Consider the following 20,020-nt stretch of genomic DNA (forward strand, 5'->3'; position numbering starts at 1 on the left):
GTATGCTCCCGAAGTGCTGTCTCGACCGCTTATTGCTCTCTGGGGCAGGTGGTCAGAGAATGATGACTTGCATTTTCGTTGCTGAGGCGGGCTTGTCTTGTCACCTATCCCAGAATATGGCATAGAGATTTCGCGCAATTGCATCTTCCTGCTACGTGCGAGCAGCCACACACTCCTCGTGCAATCGATCTATACGCCGACCGTAACCAGCTTCTGCACCACTTACCTCGGCGCTTCCAAAGACGCGTGAGGACTTGACCGAGGGAGGTCGACGCTGGCTTATTCTCGTGCTGAGTGATCTGCTACTGAACGCCACTGTTTCATCTCTCCACGTTCACGAGCTGCCCTGCCTTTATGAGAATCCCTGTTTGTCATTTCAAGATCTCTTATGGCAGTTGCGACTCGGCAGGGATAGCGCCTGGCCCGAGAAATAGCGCAAGAACGTCTGTGTGGCGGGTTTTTAGATGTCAAATCCACTCAGAGTACCGAGTATGATGGTACCCCATGCCTGCATAGCACAATCTCAACCATGTTGAGTTGATCTGAACACCGTTCACCGTCTGCTAGGACATCCATGCTAGAGTAGGTCTTCCTTCTCCCCTTCTGATGGGAATGACGTCTCAGTGCAGATTTTCTTGCTTGAGAAAGGGAGGACTCACCAACACGGCTGGACTCCGAGCTTGTCACTTTCACGCTCGTAGAGGTGTTCATCCGGGCGGATGGGAAGCAGAATACCGTCAATTTTGACTTGATGCCCGACTATCCATACAACCCCCAGCAGGGATTTCTGATTAGCTTTGCAGCATGCATGTCTGAAACGGACTGATCCACGAGGATGCAAAGGTAAATCCACCAGTGGAATCCTTCTCGAAAAGCCACCGACCAGCCCTGAGACATAGTCTTCCATGGCGAAGAACCATCTTGTCAAAAATCTCCAGGCACAAAGTAAGCACTACTGCACTAGGGGATCCTTCCAAACGCGGCATAGGCGCTCGCATGGTGGCAAGCCACATGGTTTCCCAATTTCGGGGTACTGCTGTTCCTCTGATGGTCATCAACGAAAGCGAAGAAGAGTGTTGTATCTCCCTTCTTTGATGATGTGAGTTGGAGAACAGGTGAGTTTTTGACGCGGCAGTGGAAGGCCACGGAGATACACTAAATCATCACATTGCGAGACTTGTCCTAGATGATGGAAGGCGCTGGCCCAAGTATCGCAAGCACCTCTCTCCTTCAAAAATGATCCTGGGACGACCGTTGTCTTGGACTCTGGCCGTGTGGCTGCTGCCATGATCGTCAATACGACTTCTGATATGCCACAACCTGGTGGTAACGTTAAGACTAGAGTTCAAAGATCGGGGAATTTTGACGTAAAGCAGTATGGTCTTGAACCGCTCGTCTGTCCAGGGTTGGGTTGCCCTTGCATTTTGTACATACGAATATGTAAGGGCAAGGTACGTTCTTGTGGTCTGTTGCATGATGAACATCAAGGATCTGATCGTCGATGGCAGATATGTACGCTGGACCGTTAACCCTAAATCCCATTCTCTGCCCGGCTGTCTGGAAAATGAAAAAGGAACAGCCAGACACAAGGACACCTTTGCCGAGTTAGCGGCGTCGCTTCATCGACAGGGCAGATCCCAGATCTTCCGGGACTGAGAGGAACAGGCAATGATCCGCGCATCAAATCTGGAGCGTGAGAACTTTTGCTGTGACCCTGAAGAATGTTTCCCCATGTTGACATCCCTTGACATCCCCCCCAGCAATTAAACACGAGTGTTCTTACGCACGCATGAGAGGAACTCCTGTTCTCTTAGACAAGAGCTGCCTCTCTGATTCGATACCCGTACCGAATCAGGCAGGTCCCAGCCACTCTCATTGATATTATCCTCCCACCATTGGACTAACGATGTGACGATGCGATCAAAGGTATGGTATCGTGACAACATTGTGCCATACCGAGTGATATGACTGTCAATTGGACGCTCCGGTATGGTGAAACGTTTCTATACAGTATCTTCGGTGCCGACTCTTCTATGCATATTTGATCACTCTAAGGAGGAACGAAAAAGCCAGGACGAAGATTATCCACGCCATCTTCGCGGTCACAAACGACGGCTGTGGCAGACGCTGGCAAGCGACTGTCTGAAGGCGAAAAAGACTATCTATGACAAGAGCTCCTCCTATACTATGGTTTCCCATAGTGATATATTTTGCGCAATTGTTCCAAAGTCACTCGTTGATCCCCTCTGACATGCAGAATCTCAAACAAAATGGGCCGTTGCCAAATGCTTATTCGACCATTCTCCCGAACCTACCTGGGGCAGAAAGGTGAATCGGCCAGAAGATCCGGAAGATTCCAGGGCCCAGATCCTCAGTTGCCCCTTTCCCGTTTCAAGCGACAGTACGGAGTACAACCACCGTCCAATGTATCGCACAAGTACTTCCTACATCGAGTGCATGCATGTTGCAAATTCCGCAAGAGATATCCGCGCCTTTTGACTTGTCGATCAGATCAGTCCCGAGTACCGGGTTGACTTCTGTTAAGCCTTTTCTGACAGTTTCGGATCTTTGCTCTAATCAATTCTCCTAAACTCAATATCGGTACGTTTGTGACGTGCATGACCGCGTTAAAGTGATTTGACAGCGACAGCTGCTTTGACAGGTTAATGCCAGAAAGGCATCCTCGAACTCGCGCATGTAAGCCATACCCGTGGTCACCGCGCCGCTTACTGAGGATATACATCTCAATCTCAGACGTATATTCGTCTCCGGCCATCTCTGCCTCCTGAAAAGCAGCTATCCAACCCTGCGGCACCAATTCAGGCACTTCTCTTACTGCATCCTTCCACGACTCGCCCTTCCGCCGACCTCCACGGCTGAATATAAACAAAGGCGCAACAGGAGCCAGCCTGCGCCTAAATAGATATGTGACAAGGGTATTTCTCTTCTCTCCTTTGTACGATGACAACATATGAAATCGTTTCAATCCATCATAATCAACCGGCTGTACTTTTTTCGCTGTGAAGCGACACTCCGCTGTATCGACAAATCATAGGGAACGTAAGTGTTCCCGGCGCGCCCAAACAGTGGCCATTTGTTTTGTACAGGTTTGTGCTGTACAATGTCAATTGACCTTCCATACTGCTATGCCGCTGTACAAATAATGAAAACTCCGTTGATTGGTAGACAACAAAAACCCCTGTCGTCGTTCTCCTGACACTGTGTTGATAAAATCGAGGTGGCGGTGATGGACTTGGTGCGAACCCTGACGATGCGTTGAAGACGACCAAAAGAGGTGGACTCGAGTCGCAACTCCTGTGGTGGGTACCTTCCATTTTGACCGCAATAGTTCTTCATCCCGGATAGATCTCACTGTCGAAGCCTTTGCCGTCTCCTTTCATGGCTTGTGCCACTCTTGCATTCCAGTCCATCTGTTGACTGGGAGCCCTCGGATAAGAATAGCTTGATAATGGGTTGACATAGGTCCTAGTTGAGCCAAAGGAATCTTGCTTCGCATCTGGTTCTGGAGTTGTAAATGCTCGTGGATTTGGACTCAGGGCGAGATCTGGCGATCTGATATCCACTTGAGGCCTGGTGCCGCTCAGCATTTCGTACGTACGGGGATCGTTCGATAGGTATCTTGCGTCAGCAGAGACAAATTCGTTCTTGCGGTGAAGTCTCGCACAGAAGAATTCTCTCCAGCCTTCAGTCATGGACCATCGACCCAAAAACACCAAGCACCAAAATCCACTTAGCTGTCATGTCGTTAGCGTGAACACTGATGCACTCGTGAAGCCTGACATACCCCTAAGACAATCAGTACTGCCAGTACCACACCCTCTGGCTTGACCAAGTCCTTCGCATATGACAGGCATTTGTTCTTGTCTCCTACTTCAGCAACTAAGCAGGCAAGCCATGGGCTCGCTTTCTCTAGAAGCTGCTCGTTGACTTGACTGCTGTTGTCCATTGATACAAAAACAACCGCAAAGAACACCACCTCGGCGATGATGACGACGACTATGAAGGCTCCCCGCCATTGTAGCTGAATGACCCTCTTAACTCGGCGCATTGTCTGCTTTGCTGTAAGGGTCCTAAAGCTCCCTGAGTAAGTCGGTGCTTGCGAGCTGTTGTTTGTTGACGTGCTATCGTCCAATAGGCTTTTAACATAGACGTGGATGCAATAACCAATGGTGATGAACTGCAGGACCATAGCCAAGGCAGCGAAAGCCAGAAGCGGGCCCCAAAAAGCCTGTAAAGCATTTTTGTGATTGATGTGACAGACATCTCCAAAGCGAAAGGAGACGCCGGTCAAGCTCAAAGTGAGTGTCAGACCAACAATGGGAACGATCCAGCCAAAAGCGAGCGCTCCGTAGAAGAATTTGTTTCCTGGTATGACCTCCCAGCAGATCTGCAGATGAAGAGCGAGTGCACGGCAGAACACCCAGATAACAACGGCCCAGCCGCCGAACAGCAAGAACGCGCCACTGATGGCGCACACGCCACTGGTTTGCATGTCATTGGGAGTAATGTCATTGAAGCACTGATCGGGCTTTGCTGCCAAGGCAACAATGAAGGCGAGCTGTAGACACGTCAGCCATACACACAATTAGGATTATCCGATGGAGAAACCACCCACCTCCATGAAAAGCACGCCCAGGGTCAAGCAGACGCTGAGATAGTGCCTATGGGTATATTTGACAGGGAGAACCAGGAACGAGAGTATCAAATAGCATGACAAGAGTAATGCAGCCACGTTGACCCAGTTGGCGATTTCCGTCCGGTCGTCGAATCCTACAAGATTTAGCTCTCTAGCTCTGACCTCTACTCAGTGTGAAATACCATCAGAATATGTCCATTGTGTTGTTGGGCAAGGAAGACAACAAGTCAAGTTCTGAAGTTCAGATATTGGCATACAAAAGCGCCCGGGAACGACTGAGAAAGATCAGCAATGGATTCTCGGTTAGCTGAACCGATCGAACGGGTACGTACATCCACCTGTAACCGGGAAAGAACTCTCCTGCAAGAAGGGAGTTGGGCACAAACCCTGAAAATCAGACGAAGTCATCCCGAGAGATTTGGTCGGCACGATGCCAGTTTAATGACTGTATCTTCTCATGACCACGAAAGTTGAGTCTCAGAAAGTGATGAGGATGGGGATAGATATTCGACCGGCCGGCGGTAGTATATGAGGACCAGGTCAAGAAAATGTTGTAATGGAGGGTGGGTAGGACGATATGAAGGATCAACGCCCTTGTTTAAGAGGGTGAAATAAAGTTCTTGGGGAGGAAGTGACGAACTCGGCAGAGGAGCAGAGTCGTCGCACCTGTCGAAGATTAAAGAGTGTCAGGGCTTACCCATGTTCATCACAATGAGGGAGCGTTCGATGGGGTGGGTAATAATGGCTTGGGGCAAGTCGGGACAGTGTGGACACTCGGTGCCATCGGCTCATGAGGGTGGTACGGGTCTCGAGGAAGGTCTGGGACCTGCAGCTGACTGAGAATTAATGTTCGTCTCGGCGGGGCTTTGGGAGTGAGCAAGGTACTCCGTGCAACGAGAGTGACCATATCTTTCTCAGTGGTTCTCACAAAGTGGATTCGGCCACCGGAAAGCCCTGTGGAGAAATTGCTGTCAGGCACGCGGCAGCCGTCTTGGATGAATGGTAGCAGCCAAAGCCACGGCGATCCAATAGCTGGGCTCGGGCACCAGAACCGAGAGAGGCAGGAGCCATTTCGAGAAACGAGGAGGGAGCGAAAACGATGATGAGAAAGAACAAAAGCCGCTGGGGGAGAGCATGGGTGACACGACACTCATCCCGCATTCCCTTTGGCCACGTCTTTTTCGCCATTGTGAAAAGAAACGTAGACTTTGCTCTTGATGGTGGGGATCCTGCAGTCACTGGTACCATAGGAAAGAGCAGGGTGACCAACGATTGTGCGACGTTCAATGATGTAGGAACAAATTGCACACGAGCGGGCAGAGATGCTGCGGTAGGATTGGTGAAGAATACGACCTTTCCATCGACGCGTTATGGTGTCAAAAAAAAGGGCACTAACCTTGGCAGGGGTCAGAGACAGGGGGCTTGATGAAGCCATGCAAGCGGTTAAGCCCTGGATCCTTGATGCACGCTGCGTCCGGGGCAGACTAGCCCCCTGGGCCCTGGGAAGGTAGAAAAGACGCGAGAGTGGACCTTCGTGATGGCGATGTTTTGTCTGACACGATCATCCTGTTGAGGACGCCTTGAGGGCCTGCGAAGCACCGTTCCGAACCCGGGTGAGCAGACTCCGGTGAGTTGAAAACACTCCTTGACCGCAATGAGGATGCGACCGCTGTTGTAGTCATGATTGACTTAGTTGGCTGACATGAAACACAGTGAGAAGGATATTGGAAGTAGGAACGGGGAGCCAAAAATTGATCTCAACTCTCCAGTGATTTCTGCCCCTCGTTTTGCCAAGCCGGCCGATGCCGTGACTTAGAATGCGAATATATCATGACTATGAACTTAATCGGCGCATCTACTCTCCTTTCTGGATGGTTGTTTCATGTAGAAAATACTCTGGACGAACGCTGCTTAAGAGCCCATCTGAAAGCAGATTCTGCCGAGTGCTCAACATTCGACCGGCTTGACTGATCTACAGGACCTGTTTTCATGTCAAAGCAAGCCCTGACCCGATCTGGACCCCACAAACCTGTCGATTCCAGTTGTGAGCCGGCCTCCTTCCATGCGACCACATGTGCCGTACCGTGAATAGCCCAATTCGAGTCTTGACTCGTCACTATTTTGCCGCTTGATCCTCGGTTGAGTCAAGTCTGCACCAGCGCCATGGATCCCGTTACTCTCTGTCGCTGCTTCGTTTGTTCCCATATATACGCATCGCAGAATCTGGTTTTTCTTAACGTACCCGAGTTTGAGGTATGAACCAAGCATATTTGCAGAACCAAGACATTGCAAGCACAGGGAAATACAAAGCAGCCATGAAGCGCTTACCGTTATTTTGTCACTACATCCGTTGACATGCGAGGTTTCACTTGTGTGTCGCCTGGATATGCACACTCAGGACCACGCTTCAATCTTCGCCTGCACGTACCGCAATTGGTCATGCTATGTCATGCACATCAATGTGCACTCGCCGGCTAGTAATGCGTGTCAATACAGATTTCCGTGGATGTTCCTGCAAGTCTAGGTCGGCTTGAGCTGCATCCTGCCATGTTCATGCACCACTCGATCTGGCCTACCAATTTTTCAACAAGGCCAAATATTGGCCATAATGGGTAGGTACGATGCTAAGACCTACAAATACAGTCCTGCACACTTTTGAAGTCTGCAGATTTCGTCGAGGTCGAGATTGCAAGTGTGCCGTGCCCAGAGGCATCCAGAGTAGAGACTGCATTCAGGAAACACTCGTGTCAGATGACTCATGGCGGCCCCAAGATACCTCATGATGGGCGCATACTTGAGACAACGATCAACCTTCACAGCGGCTGCAATAGATCACACTGGGGGGATTTGTATATTCTTTTTTCCCCATGTTCCTATTCGTCGTATATCTACCATTTTCTGACGGTATTTCTATGATGAATTTTGTGATTCGTCCGAGGCTCATGCAAAGCCATTCTAGCTTCGTACCAAGGATTCATCGCCTGAGCCCAATCACATAAGCAATCCTCGCTTCTGCATTTATATTGGTAGCCGTCTACATCATCGCAATCTAAAGAATCATCCCATTACTGATCGAGTTACCATTTGGTCACGGCCACTGTCATGAATTGCGCATCACTTCTCGCGACCGCCACAGAATCCCATGGTTGATTCAGGTACCACAGCATCCGGTTTTGTCATGTTCCAGATCCCACCAAAGCCGTTACGCTTGTCCAGGTATGCCATGTCATGACCGTGACCGGATCATTGGCCCAGGCCCGTTCCGATCCCAGCCGCCGGTTCGCCGCATAGTCTTCTCTCAACGCTGGAGTTGAGGTGCTGGGCGGCCTTTGACATCTGGTGGGATAAGTGGAGCAGAATCAGGAAGCCTGTCGGCTCGCCTGGGGCTGATCAACTGAGATGGCGCACATCCCTCTTAAGGCCGCGGCACTCAAGGCGTAAATATTGCAGGCTCCCTCCAATTGATGCCCGGAACTGGACTTGCCACTGTCACTTCTTGAGAATCACAGTGGTCTTGAGTTGTTTCCTCCGATCTCGGACCTTCAAGCTGCATTGAGAACCCTATCCTGTAACACCGGTGAGTATGGCACGTTGTGGGAGGGCAACGCAGTTTCCACGTACAACAAACTGCTCCAAGCTAGCCTCGAAAAGTTCATTGTTGACGCCGATGCCTCCAGGGTGTTCGATTGGGGCTAGCGGGTTCTTCACCACATATTCCACGTAGCAATTGACATAGATCTGCTGCAGCGCGATTCTCATGGATCCGGATTTTGTGTCGGTAAGCATCACGAATTTGATGTTGGTGGGAGTCTCATAGTAATGGAGTTTGTATTGCGAAGTTCGGTAGGAGAGGAAACTGCGAAAACATCTCAGCAGAAGTTCAACCATCATGGTGACGACACAAACCTGTCATCGTCGCCGCCCAATTTCCGCACCATATTCCGCAAGGAGAACACAGTACCAAAAACGAGCTTTGCATCATCTTCTGCGCTCAGGGTAGAGCGTGCCGAAGCGCCCCCGTTGATATAAGCCTGGGCAGCTGGTTTCGATACTTTGCCTGAAGATGACATTGATGGGGGCGGCCATCGCTTTTTGTAAATGCACTCGGCTGGGGTGTTCAGTATGTGCAATGTGAAGAGAAAAAAGCAGCTGCTTACCATGTCGGTCGAAGATATAGAATGAGTAGACGACCATTTTCGAAGCCTATCACAGTTGTGGGAAAATTTGGCCCGACTTATGTCACCGACCAAACGAAGACTTGCGATCACATAAAGTGCCTTTGGTCATGATCCAACAGTCAAGAAACGGGTCGAATAGATATTCTATTGTCGTTGTTTAGATATGGTGGTTGCTCCTTGTACAAGTGTCCATAGACACACCGTTGGAGGCCTCATCCAAAACGGCAAGTATAGCGGAACTATGTCATTATTCTTATCACGACAATCACCACTCGTTGGTGCTGCCATTGCACGATCATAAGTGTACTATGGCGTCCCGCAGGTCGATGGACTCGCCCTTTCACACAACAGCTACAGGACAGGCTCCATTAATATCGTAATGACAAAGATCATGGACATTGTCGCCTCGCCTACGTCCACGTCGGCGGAGGAAGCTGCTCGCTTTCCTCCAACCGAGAACGCCAATCAACCCCGCGCCCAACCGCAACCACATGGAGACTCCGGCGAGCGCAGCGACCATAACCCCAGCACCAAGACCACACCGCCTGAAAAGCGCCTGTAAGTCGTCTGAGATCAGCGCTATGATTTGCTGATCAGTATGATAAACAGGACAAGCCCCGGCATCACCAGCCCTCTTCGCCATCATCACCGTACCCCATCCGCACACAAGCAGGTGAAGGTATATATTTGCTCAATGCAACTCGAACATGCAGTTGACCGACTCTGTGCAGGAATCCCTCAATGCTCGATCCGAATACATTACTAGTCAGGATGACGGCGTCGCAGAGCACCGCATCAATCAATATATCATTAGACAAGAGATTGGCCGGGGATCGTTTGGAGCCGTGCATATGGCCGTGGACCAGTATGGGCAGGAATACGTAAGTGATGGGGTGCCCTCAGGATCTGTCATCGACTGACGCGACTTAGGCAGTTAAAGAGTTCTCGAAAGCCCGTCTCCGAAAGCGAGCGCAATCACATATTCTGCGCAGGCCGCTTAACGAACGGCGCCGTGGTGCTCTTCAAGGTTTCAACTCTCCTATGCATCGGACCGGGAACGATGAGCAAACCCAAGCAAGTGCTATTGACCTGATCAAAGAGGAGATAGCCATCATGAAGAAGCTGAACCATCCAAACTTAGTCTCGCTGATTGAGGTGCTGGACGATCCAACCGAAGATTCACTCTACATGGTCATGGAAATGTGTAAGAAGGGTGTCGTAATGAAGGTGGGGCTGGAGGAAAGAGCTGACCCTTACCCTGACCTTGTTTGCAGATACTTCTTTCGGGACCTGATTTTGGGAATTGAATATCTACACGCACAGGGTGTCGTGCATCGTGATATTAAGCCAGACAATTGCCTGGTGACTGATGATGATGTGCTCAAGGTCGTCGATTTTGGAGTGTCGGAGATGTTTGCAAAGGATTCAGAAATGCTCACAGCCAAGTCCGCAGGCAGCCCTGCTTTCTTACCACCAGAGCTCTGTGTTGCTCGACACGGCGATGTGTCTGGACGTGCAGCGGACATCTGGTCCATGGGTGTGACGTTGTACTGTCTGAAGTATGGGAGGATACCTTTTGAGAAGACCGGCATCTTCGAGATGTATGATGCTATCAAGACTGATGAGCCTCAGTTTGACACAGACGAGGACGATGATTTCCGAGACCTGATTACGAAAACATTGGAGAAGGACCCGCAGAAACGCATCAAAATGGGCGAATTGAGGGAACACCCCTGGGTCACCCAGCATGGGAAAGACCAACTTCTGTCGGAGGAGGAAAATACATCTGACCTAGTCGAACCGCCTACGGAAGCCGAGATGAACGCTGCAATCACCAGCAACATGAGGAACGTGGTAACAGTCATAAAAGCAATCAACAAGTTCAAGTCCCTCTTGGAGAAGAACAAGAACCGACCTATGACTTCGATACTTGGAGATGAAGGCGATGGACATTTTTCATATCCTCCTGCAGCGATGAAGAAAGAAGTCAATTCGAACACTGAAGAAGCGCAACAGGCCCGCGACTCTGCGAATCACGACTCACATGAGCATGCAGAAGGTGACGATCTGCGTCAGAAAGTAAGGGGCCTGAATCTACAATCATCCCCCACTCAGAGCGTAGACGACACGACCATAGCGAAAAAGGAGGACCAGAGCGAGAGAAAACCTCGTAAGCGAAAACAATTATTCAGCGAGGGAAGTACAGATACGGAAGACGCTGCGCTACCGACCATAGCAGAGATGGAGCAGCTGGATCCGCAACATTTACCTCCTTTCCGGCCGTTGCACTCACATACACGTACTGTTTCTGAGGTAGGTCACCGAGGTCAGGCGCATGATCCGTTGGAGGACCACCTGTATCTTTACGTCGGACCATCGACATATGCAGGAGTCAGTTCTCAGGATGGCGATGACGAAACTTTCATGCCAGACGAAGATGGAGCACCAATCGTCAGTGAAAGCCCTGGCGCCGCCGACGTGGACATTTTCGAAACGGCATATCGAGATGAGATCGAACGTATCGTGGCGCAGGCCAAAGAACAGAACAAGGAACCGAACGTTTACCTTACCCGACGCGTAGATGAGAAATTGATGGCCATCAGTGGCCGTATAGGCAGGTGGGCAGCAATAGGAGGTGAAGCCAAAAATCAGCTCAAAGATTACACACAGTTCTCGACACGCAAAGCTCGTGTAAGTGAAGTCAGTCGAGCACTTCGACAAGCTGCGCGAGAAGAATATGAACGAAGAAAGCAAGAGCGAAAGGAATTGATCGCAAAAGAGAAAGCAGAAAAAGCGAAGAACAAGGAAGGAGCCGAAGAAGGTTCGAAACCGACAACGCCTTCGCCAGCTGCGACGGCGGGAGGAGATGTAGAACAATCAGGTGGAGAGAGCCCGTTGTCGCCGAACAAAGAGACCTCAGCATTGTGGAAAGGTATGGCAGTAGATGCAGGAAGGCAGGCAAAGACCTCTTTCCGAGGGCTTATGGGCATGGTCAAAACCAAGAACAAATCCCAAACCGACCAGGAAGAGGAAGGTTGAATTGTGCGTGGCAAACACCATTCTTCCGTATGCTGGGGAGTCGAGCCTTGAACGGGGCAGGATTGTCTTCAAGCTTTGACCAGCCAAACCCGAATGATGGAGCTGACATGCCTGATGAAATTTGCATCAGCGTACGAAAATTGCTTGGAAACCTTTACGTCAAGTACTGATCGGTGGAACATGCCCGCAGGCGGGTAGGCCAACAGAATATAGACATAGGGAGGGATCTGAATGATAGAGGGTTTCAAAAAGAAACACACGGCGCAATGGAAGCGATAACGGCAAGGAAAAGGCGGGGGAGCCAGAGACCTGGCGGAAATATATCGACGGCTTGATCCCAGACAAAGAAAACGGGTGGAAAATAGCGCCAGAGGTCGCTGTGGCGGATTGTGCTGCTTGGGCATGTTTGTGGATACTGTCTTTTTGTCGTGGCTAGTGTACCAAAGGTTGAACCATCGAGGAGAAGGTTATCGTCTACTCTTCTTCTCACAAAGAAGTGGAAGTAGGCAGCGAGCGACGGAGAGAGAGAGAGAGGGAGCCATATGATATCGCAAGGTCCTGTCTTGGCGCGGATGGTCTGTCTGGCTTATTATTATCTGTGGTCTCAACAGGGTCTGTGAGGCGGCCGCCTCCCTTCTCAGCCTTCACATCCCGTTCTTGTCTTTCTAGACATCAACTTCGAAAAAGAATCATCCTTCACTTTTCTTTTGCTGTCACTTGAATTTGCATCCTGGAAACTGGTGCTGTCTGCCTCCTTTGTGAGTAACTGACCTTGGACGGAAAAAGAACACATTGGCACTGCTTCTCTGTGCACTTACGTGGCGGAAATGAAGGCTCGAAGTCATCGTCACTCCATGGTGCTATCTTGAATAACCATCCTTCACTCCTCCATCATCGGCGCTCGCTACAAGCGCCGTTAGCAAGCTTCTACTACAGACTGCTCGGAATCTTTCATTCATCGATTTTTGGCCCTGTGGTGCCTCGCAGTCGACCTCGAAAACTGCCCCTCGCTGCTACCAAAGCTATATTGTCCGACACCCACGTTCTTGACTCATCAGCGCCGACAATTTATTTCCTCTCTCATCTGCCAACAAGACTATTCGGACAGCGGCCATCGATTAATGGTGCGTCGAGACCTCTCTCACCGGAATCCATCTGCAACTGAACTCGGTGGTTGCCTACTTCGCATCTCCCAGATGCATGCGAGGGCTCTGAAATTTTCCAGTAGCTTCCCCCAACGCTCACTCTAGAGGTCAAATCAACTGCGACGACCTTGAATCTGTATCATCCGCCGACAAAATGGGTCGTTTAAGCAGGAAATCATCAAAACCAGATTCTACAGGTGATGAGATTCCAGTCCAGGTTAAACAGGAAGCCTCGGTCGACGATGAGCTTGGAGATGAGCCCACCATCAACCGCCTAGCCGCTGTCAAGCACGAAAATTCAGCCAGCCCCTCCAACTCACCCTCCATATTGCCAACGAAGCTCAAAAATTCTCGCTCGTCGTCGACCTCGTCGTCAAATCGACCATCAGCTGCAGATAGGGAACACTCCAACGCCAAGGCCGAATCTCCGGAGACGAATGGTCACGACGCAACCTCCATCTCGCCTGTCAAACCCGAGCCCAAGGAGCCCTTGAAGCCCGCAAAGTCATCTCGAACAGCTTCCAAGCTTCCTCCTCGCGTTGCACCTTTATTCAACCACTTTCCCGATGTCAAAGATGAAGCTACCTCCACCTTCACCGTCCTCGATGCTTGCACTTATCAAAATAAATATTTGGGCTTCAGTGAACATGCTCTTGACTGCGACTGTGCCGAAGAATGGGGTAAGTCTACTCATTGCACTTGCATAGTTGTAAAGTAATGACTGACAGATGCAGACTCGACCACCAAGCAGAATCTCGCTTGCGGCGATGACTCGGACTGTATCAACCGTGCCTGTAAAATGGAATGTGCCAACGATTGTGGCTGCGGGACATCATGTCAGAACCAGAGATTTCTGCGCCGCTTGTACGCCGATGTGTCCGTCATCAAAACCGAGAAGAAAGGTTACGGCCTTCGTACGAATGTCGACCTCCGGCCAAACGATTTCATCTTCGAATACATTGGCGAGACGATACCTGAAGCTACCTTTCGCAAACGCATGGTTCAGTATGATAATGAGGGTATCAAGCATTTCTACTTCATGTCCCTGAGCAAAGGTGAGTTCGTCGATGCGACAAAGAAAGGAAATCTCGGTCGATTCTGCAATCATTCTTGCAACCCGAACTGCTATGTCGACAAGTGGGTGGTTGGCGACAAACTCCGCATGGGCATTTTTGCCGAAAGATACGTTAAAGCTGGTGAAGAATTGGTGTTCAACTACAATGTCGATCGTTATGGCGCCAATCCACAACCCTGCTACTGTGGTGAATCCAACTGCACAGGTTTTATCGGCGGCAAAACTCAGACAGAGAGGGCCACCAAACTGTCTGCTGCCGTTATCGAAGCTCTTGGTATCGAAGATGCCGACACATGGGATACAGTGGTGGCCAAACGTCCTCGCAAGAAGAAGGCGGCCGAAGACGACGAAGACTACGTTGACAGTCTGGAAGCAAGATCCTTGGATGCTGACGGCGTGACTAAAGTCATGGCTGCACTGATGCAGTGCAAAGAGAAATGGATAGCTGTGAAACTGCTACAGCGGATACAGCGCTGCTCAGATGACCAGGCATGGCACAGAGTGGTTCGTTTTCACGGCTATCAGATACTGAATTCACAACTATCGGCATGGAGAGATGACGAAAACATAACACTACAGATTTTGGACGTTCTGGACCGTCTGCCAAGGCTGACAAGGAATAAGATCGTCGACTCGAAGATTGATCAGACAATGAAACCCTTGACTGAACACTCGGACGAAAGAGTGGCAACGCTAGCCACGGCGCTGCTCGATTCATGGTCGCAGCTTGAAATAGCGTATCGGATACCACGGAAGAAGAGGGAGGCTGTCTCGACTCCCATCAAAGCGGAACCGACACCATTCGAGCGGCGGGAAGCCGTTGTAGAACGCAAACGATCCATATCGAGGTCTAGGTCCCGGAGTCCCCCTCGAGGCCCGGCAGGTCTATCGGCGCCGTCTGGCCCGAAATCACTGCAAAGACCTGGGAATACGCTTCCCCGGCATGGCCCTTCCTTTAATCGGGCACCACCTCCGCTCCCCAAAGGCTGGTTCGCAACCCAAGACAAAGGTAGAACATACTATTACTCCGCGACAGGTCAAACTACGTGGGTTAGGCCTACGCGTCCGGCAGATCAGCCTCCCCCTCCACCCAAACAACCCTCAGAACAAGACGTTCTCAAGAGCATCATTGACAATATTGTTACCTCCCACGAGAAAGAAGTCAAGACAACCACTCCTGATACCCCGGAACCCACCAAAGGGAAGAAAGAAGAGCGCTGGAAGTCGTACGACGAGGAAAAGCAGAAGAAGTTGTACGAGAACACGGTAAGCCCAACGTCGATCCTTCCCTTGGGCTACATCTTAGCTAATACTCCTGCAGCTCTTCCCACACATCTCGCACGTAATGAACAAGTACAAAAACAAGATCCCTCGTGACGATCTCAAACGATTTGCAAAGGAGATTGCTAAAAAGCTGGTTGCTTCCGACTACAAGGCTGGCCGGGTAAAAGACCCTACCAAGATCGACGAGCGGCAACAGAAGAAGGTCAAAGAGTTCTGCAAACAGTTCTTCGAAAAGGCATATCACAAACACAAGAAGTCCGAGGCAGAGAAGTCTACACCAGACAAGGGCAAGGATACACCGGCAGGCTCGCCGCCAGCACAGGACGTATCGCCAGAGAATGACGATGAAGATATCAAGATGTCGGACGTCGAGGACAATGTTGAGGACGCGACACCTACAGCACAGTCTCCTTCGGACCGGGGCACCAATGGAACACTAAAGCGGAAGCGGCTGGAGGACGATCTCACTGCCGCGGGTTCTGACCAAGTTGAAGCCGAGTCGTTAGGCTCGCCGTCGAAGAAGATCAGCTTGGACATCGACACACCACCGCCCCCTCCACCTCCGCCCGCACCTCCTGTGGAAACCCCACCAGCGAGTACGCCACGAGAGGCTGACGCGGAGGCCGAGACCTCTGCTGAAATGGAAACTGATATTCATGCCGACACCAACTTCAAGGGGAAAAGCATGGCTGATGTTCTCGCTGAGGCGCAGGCAGAGGATGAAGAGACGGAAGGGGATGTGGTGATGAAGAACGGTGTAGACGCCATCGATACCCCGGCCTTGGAGAATCCTATGGTTGATGCGCAGCCAGTTGAGGATCCTAGAGGTTTAGGTGACGGTCAAGGAGAGCGATGACAGCATCTTGATGTGCAGTGGGGGGTAGGGAGGATTCTTGTATACTAACTTGGCACAAGGGGCATGCATGGCTCTGCAGGTTAGGGGTTGCGCAGCGCATAGCTCTTGACATCGAAGGCAGGGGTGTTTATACTGCCAGGAACTTCTTGGGGGCCATTGACTTAGAAATCCAATAAGGGTAGGAGCCATATCAATACTGTATCAACGTCTCTGAGCACTTCATTTCCGGCTGATCTATGCAAAAGCTTAAGGCAAGAGACCAGATAGAAGGGTGTACTAAGCACCTGTTGACATTGTAACAAGGAGCTACCATAGCTCAAGTGATGTCGTACACCATCAGAGGTATCAAGACTGTTCTACCAAACATGACATGCACCCCTCTGAAGGGACTTTATGCGCCTGGTGCAGACGCCGCCATGATTCGCCTTTTCCGGCGAGTTCGTTCATGATCCGCAAGCAATACTGCCTCCACCAAGATTTGCCGATTCGATCGTCCATATCAGACTTTCGCAACGCTTTTCTCCGTGAAGCAACCTTGCATCGAGGAGAAACAGGCGGCGCAGGCAGATTTCGAGTGCCTTTGCGGGCAAGCAACAGCACTTGTGATCCAGAATATGAAGATTCTGAATGATTCAACATTGCGCTGGTAGGCGACATGAAGCTGGCTTTGGAGCCACACCTTGACATCAAGCTTCGACCTGCTTTTCCTGCTTCTTTCCATCTGCTCGTCGCTGCGAGAAAGGGTTATGATCGTGCGTAGTGTGAAAGATGGTATCGAAATCTAGTAAAAGCTCTCGACGATACTCTCCTTGTTGGCGTTCATTCTTGCGTCCAGTCCGCCAGGACCGCCCTCACCGAGTCTGAAGACGCTTTCGATAACACTCAGCTCCGTGGCGGTCGTGTCGTTGCCCGTCACTGCAAGCCAGTCGTTGACCACCATGCCAGCACCGACGACCGGGCTACCTCGATTCACACTGCCCGCCACAAGAGGCACTTGTAGTAATGAACTGAGTTCGTCTTGGTCTTGGATACTTGTCTTCGGGTGGACGATGCCGCCCTGGTTGGAGAGGGACATATACGAGCCTGTTAGGACGTTTCCAGCGATAGTTTGTCTGAAGACTTCAACGCCTAGCGTATCCGCGATGATCTCCTCGGTTTCTCGTTCGATGTCCGGATGGACCAGAGCAACGTGGTCATTGCTTGCCACTACGTTGCCGAGTGCTGATAATCTTTCTTCGATTCTTTCTATCTTTACGCTGTCCGGTAGCGTGTTCCGCAGGTGTTGTAATTCTTGGTCCGTGGTGGATGTCGGGACTAGTAGGCCATTCTTGTTGCCTGCGGTCAGGCGACCCACAATACGTGTGCCTGCGATTGTGCAGTGGGTGATCGGGATCAGGTCTGCGAGTTCGGATTCGAAGATGGAGTAAAAGTTCTCAGAGGCGCCGATGGCAACCAGGCAGTAGGTGTTTGTGAGATTGGCGAAGACACCGACTTCATTGGAGTTCTCGAACTGTACAATGTGTCAATACAGGGCCGAGTTCCTTGTTTTGCGGGTTCCTTACCATTGCTCGTACCGCCATGATTGATTAGGCGAAGTTGTTCCTGCCTTTGTTGGCCGCTATGTGAGAAAAGATGCAGCGTACGCGACGTTGGTGGGATGGAGGGTCTAATGGCTGAGGATGAGATCGGCTTGAATAGTAGAGAGAGGTTGAACAATGGATTTATTGACAGGATATATACTCTTTGCGACTGACAATATCTCCTTGTTTCCAATGGTGCGTCTTCTGGTCGTATGAGTGAATCACACAGTCTAGAATCCTTCTGAATCTCAAAAACTGTTTTCTGCTCAGCCAATGACGACATCAAGAATTGTCCGCGGCGGACTAAGCAATGGAAAGACTCATCTTCTTCGCCTTCCACTTTCCTCTTTCGTCTAGCATTCTAGCCGTGACTCTTCTGTGCATTGAAGGCCATCTACCCTGCGCCACTTCCGAGGATCTGGCCTGTCTGTCCACGCGGCTGTGCTTGTGAATCTGGCTACAATGATGATCTCGCTTGCCAACTTGGGTTTGATATGGCCCGACTGTTATGCTACGCTACCGTCTCCAGAGAAGTCCTTCGAAGACCATGCATGGAATACCTGATGCATTTGATTCTGTCGTGGATCTAGCAAGGTAACGCCAGGTATAGTCTGGCTGTTGCTTCTGCTCCTGGGATATGTACACTCTCATAATGTCTTGTGGCCAGGTATGTCTTAAAAACCACCCCCTGTTACCACGATACCCAAAACATGTCTGTCGCCAATGATCGGAGATCGCATATCTCCCTGTCATCATTGTGTGATGCCGCCGAAGGTCTGAAGCTTGCACTTCTGTCCGCCCCATAAGATCGGCCTGATACTCTCACACAGTCATTTCACTGTTTCGTGCTCTGGATCGCGCCTCCCCTGTCTAAAGCCAGCAAGACCGTCGTCAACCGGAGCACAGGGTCAAGTTGATGACAACATCATTCGAGCAGGTGCGCATTCCTTGATAGTCGTCGTTCGACTTGTCGTACACGTCGTTGCAGTTTGCGTCGCCAGGAGCACAATAGGCATTTCGACAGCTGCTGCTGAATTGTGGCTGCGGCGCAAGGTCTGTGGCGGTCATGCTGAAACCCTCGTTGATGAATGGATCGCCTGCAACAATGCTGATATCAAACGATGTCTGTGGCTCAGTCCAGGTGTATTCAAGCTGAGTGACGGACACTGGACTTGCGCCGGGGTTTCTGGTGCACATCATGGCAATACCATCACCAGACGCAACGTTGGAGAAGTCGGAGATGAGCAGCTGGCCTGGTGCTTGCTGTACCCAGTCGACTGGTGAGGCATCGCGCTTGATGTCCGAAGGAAGCCCTGTGACAACAGCACACCACACGTCGTATGGGCACTTGTGGACGACTTGACCCTGGCCCAGTGCTAATGAGACGGAGACGAAGCTCAAAAGAGCAGAAAGGAAGAGGACAGCTTTGAGAACTGAGGAGAAGCCCATGATGAATCGTCTGATGTTGTGGTATTCTGGGAAGGATTGTTGATGCTAATCAAAGTCAGCATCAGACACTATCTACACCCAGTGCTCAGCATGGGCACTTACAAGCACTGTTCAAAGATCGATTCTGCTGTGGCTGAGCCGAGTGTTGTAAGTATACCTTTGTATACTGAAATATGGGGAAAGTGTAAGAATGCTGTTGGAATGAACACTTGTTCCGAGCCCGAGTTGCTGTCTGATTGTGTTAGTTGGGGGAAAGGAAGAAGGAGAAGAGCTCCTACCAGACGAGGTACTTATACCCAGACACCTCAGCAGCATTCACACCTCGCCGTCGCCCCGAAGAGCCGCTCTAAAGCGAGGCAACGTGCTGTCACGAACAGACCGTCGTCATGCGGGTATATACCTTTCCATCCGGCATAGTCATCACTGCGGTTCACGGCGGTACAGCTGGAGGACGTCAGGGCGAAATTCGTTGTGGTGAGTGCTGGACCACGTTTTCTGTCAACTTGTTGTCGCAGGACCTTCGGCTGTCCTGGGCTGCACCTACAAGGTCTCTCGATCATTCATGCTGAGAAGCTTGCTTGCCTCCAGCCCAGAGAGGTGAAGCTGAAGCCGTTGGAGCTGACTATCTGGTTGTGGAGTCGATCAGGAGCATCATGACCTAATTATCATTCCTGGCCGTACTTCTCCTGTGGGAAAACAACATCTTTCAGCAAGCAACAGCAAACAGTACAACAGACTAGACAATGGTTATGCACAA

At 50.7% G+C, this 20,020-nt stretch overlaps 6 protein-coding genes across 6 annotated transcripts; 2 read left to right on the top strand and 4 right to left on the bottom strand.

Annotated features, from left to right (window-relative positions):
* Window positions 1–3,162: 3,162 nt before the first annotated feature.
* Window positions 3,163–5,214, bottom strand: EDD37DRAFT_241024 (uncharacterized protein). Its single transcript, XM_062810601.1, has 5 exons — window positions 4,990–5,214; window positions 4,840–4,932; window positions 4,637–4,791; window positions 3,806–4,579; window positions 3,163–3,755 (listed from the first exon to the last, which is right to left on the bottom strand). The coding sequence occupies exons 1-5, from the start codon at window positions 5,063–5,065 to the stop codon at window positions 3,354–3,356; spliced, it is 1,500 nt and encodes a 499-aa protein (XP_062672856.1). The 5' UTR covers window positions 5,066–5,214; the 3' UTR covers window positions 3,163–3,353.
* Window positions 5,215–7,927: 2,713 nt separating this feature from the next.
* On the bottom strand, window positions 7,928–8,998 carry EDD37DRAFT_241298 (Longin-like domain-containing protein). Its single transcript, XM_062810602.1, has 4 exons — window positions 8,815–8,998; window positions 8,564–8,765; window positions 8,279–8,513; window positions 7,928–8,223 (listed from the first exon to the last, which is right to left on the bottom strand). The coding sequence occupies exons 1-4, from the start codon at window positions 8,849–8,851 to the stop codon at window positions 8,200–8,202; spliced, it is 498 nt and encodes a 165-aa protein (XP_062672857.1). The 5' UTR covers window positions 8,852–8,998; the 3' UTR covers window positions 7,928–8,199.
* Window positions 8,999–9,324: 326 nt separating this feature from the next.
* Window positions 9,325–11,908, top strand: EDD37DRAFT_241375 (calcium/calmodulin-dependent protein kinase). Its single transcript, XM_062810603.1, has 3 exons — window positions 9,325–9,514; window positions 9,567–9,716; window positions 9,766–11,908. The coding sequence occupies exons 1-3, from the start codon at window positions 9,434–9,436 to the stop codon at window positions 11,872–11,874; spliced, it is 2,340 nt and encodes a 779-aa protein (XP_062672858.1). The 5' UTR covers window positions 9,325–9,433; the 3' UTR covers window positions 11,875–11,908.
* Window positions 11,909–12,726: 818 nt separating this feature from the next.
* EDD37DRAFT_241414 (histone-lysine N-methyltransferase SETD2) lies at window positions 12,727–16,407 on the top strand. The gene is made up of 3 exons (XM_062810604.1): window positions 12,727–13,699; window positions 13,754–15,360; window positions 15,416–16,407. The coding sequence occupies exons 1-3, from the start codon at window positions 13,174–13,176 to the stop codon at window positions 16,232–16,234; spliced, it is 2,952 nt and encodes a 983-aa protein (XP_062672859.1). The 5' UTR covers window positions 12,727–13,173; the 3' UTR covers window positions 16,235–16,407.
* Window positions 16,408–17,015: 608 nt separating this feature from the next.
* On the bottom strand, window positions 17,016–17,814 carry EDD37DRAFT_646669 (eukaryotic translation initiation factor 6; the record flags this gene model as incomplete). Its single annotated transcript, XM_062817764.1, has 2 exons — window positions 17,016–17,744; window positions 17,797–17,814. The coding sequence occupies 2 exons, from the start codon at window positions 17,812–17,814 to the stop codon at window positions 17,016–17,018; spliced, it is 747 nt and encodes a 248-aa protein (XP_062672860.1).
* Window positions 17,815–18,485: 671 nt separating this feature from the next.
* Window positions 18,486–19,415, bottom strand: EDD37DRAFT_241562 (uncharacterized protein). The gene has a single exon (XM_062810605.1). It carries the CDS (start codon window positions 19,261–19,263, stop codon window positions 18,706–18,708), a length of 558 nt encoding a protein of 185 aa, XP_062672861.1. The 5' UTR covers window positions 19,264–19,415; the 3' UTR covers window positions 18,486–18,705.
* Window positions 19,416–20,020: the final 605 nt, after the last annotated feature.

The sequence above is a fragment of the Exophiala viscosa genome (assembly GCF_022695815.1).
Source record: "Exophiala viscosa unplaced genomic scaffold EDD37scaffold_2, whole genome shotgun sequence".
NCBI lineage: Eukaryota > Fungi > Ascomycota > Eurotiomycetes > Chaetothyriales > Herpotrichiellaceae > Exophiala > Exophiala viscosa.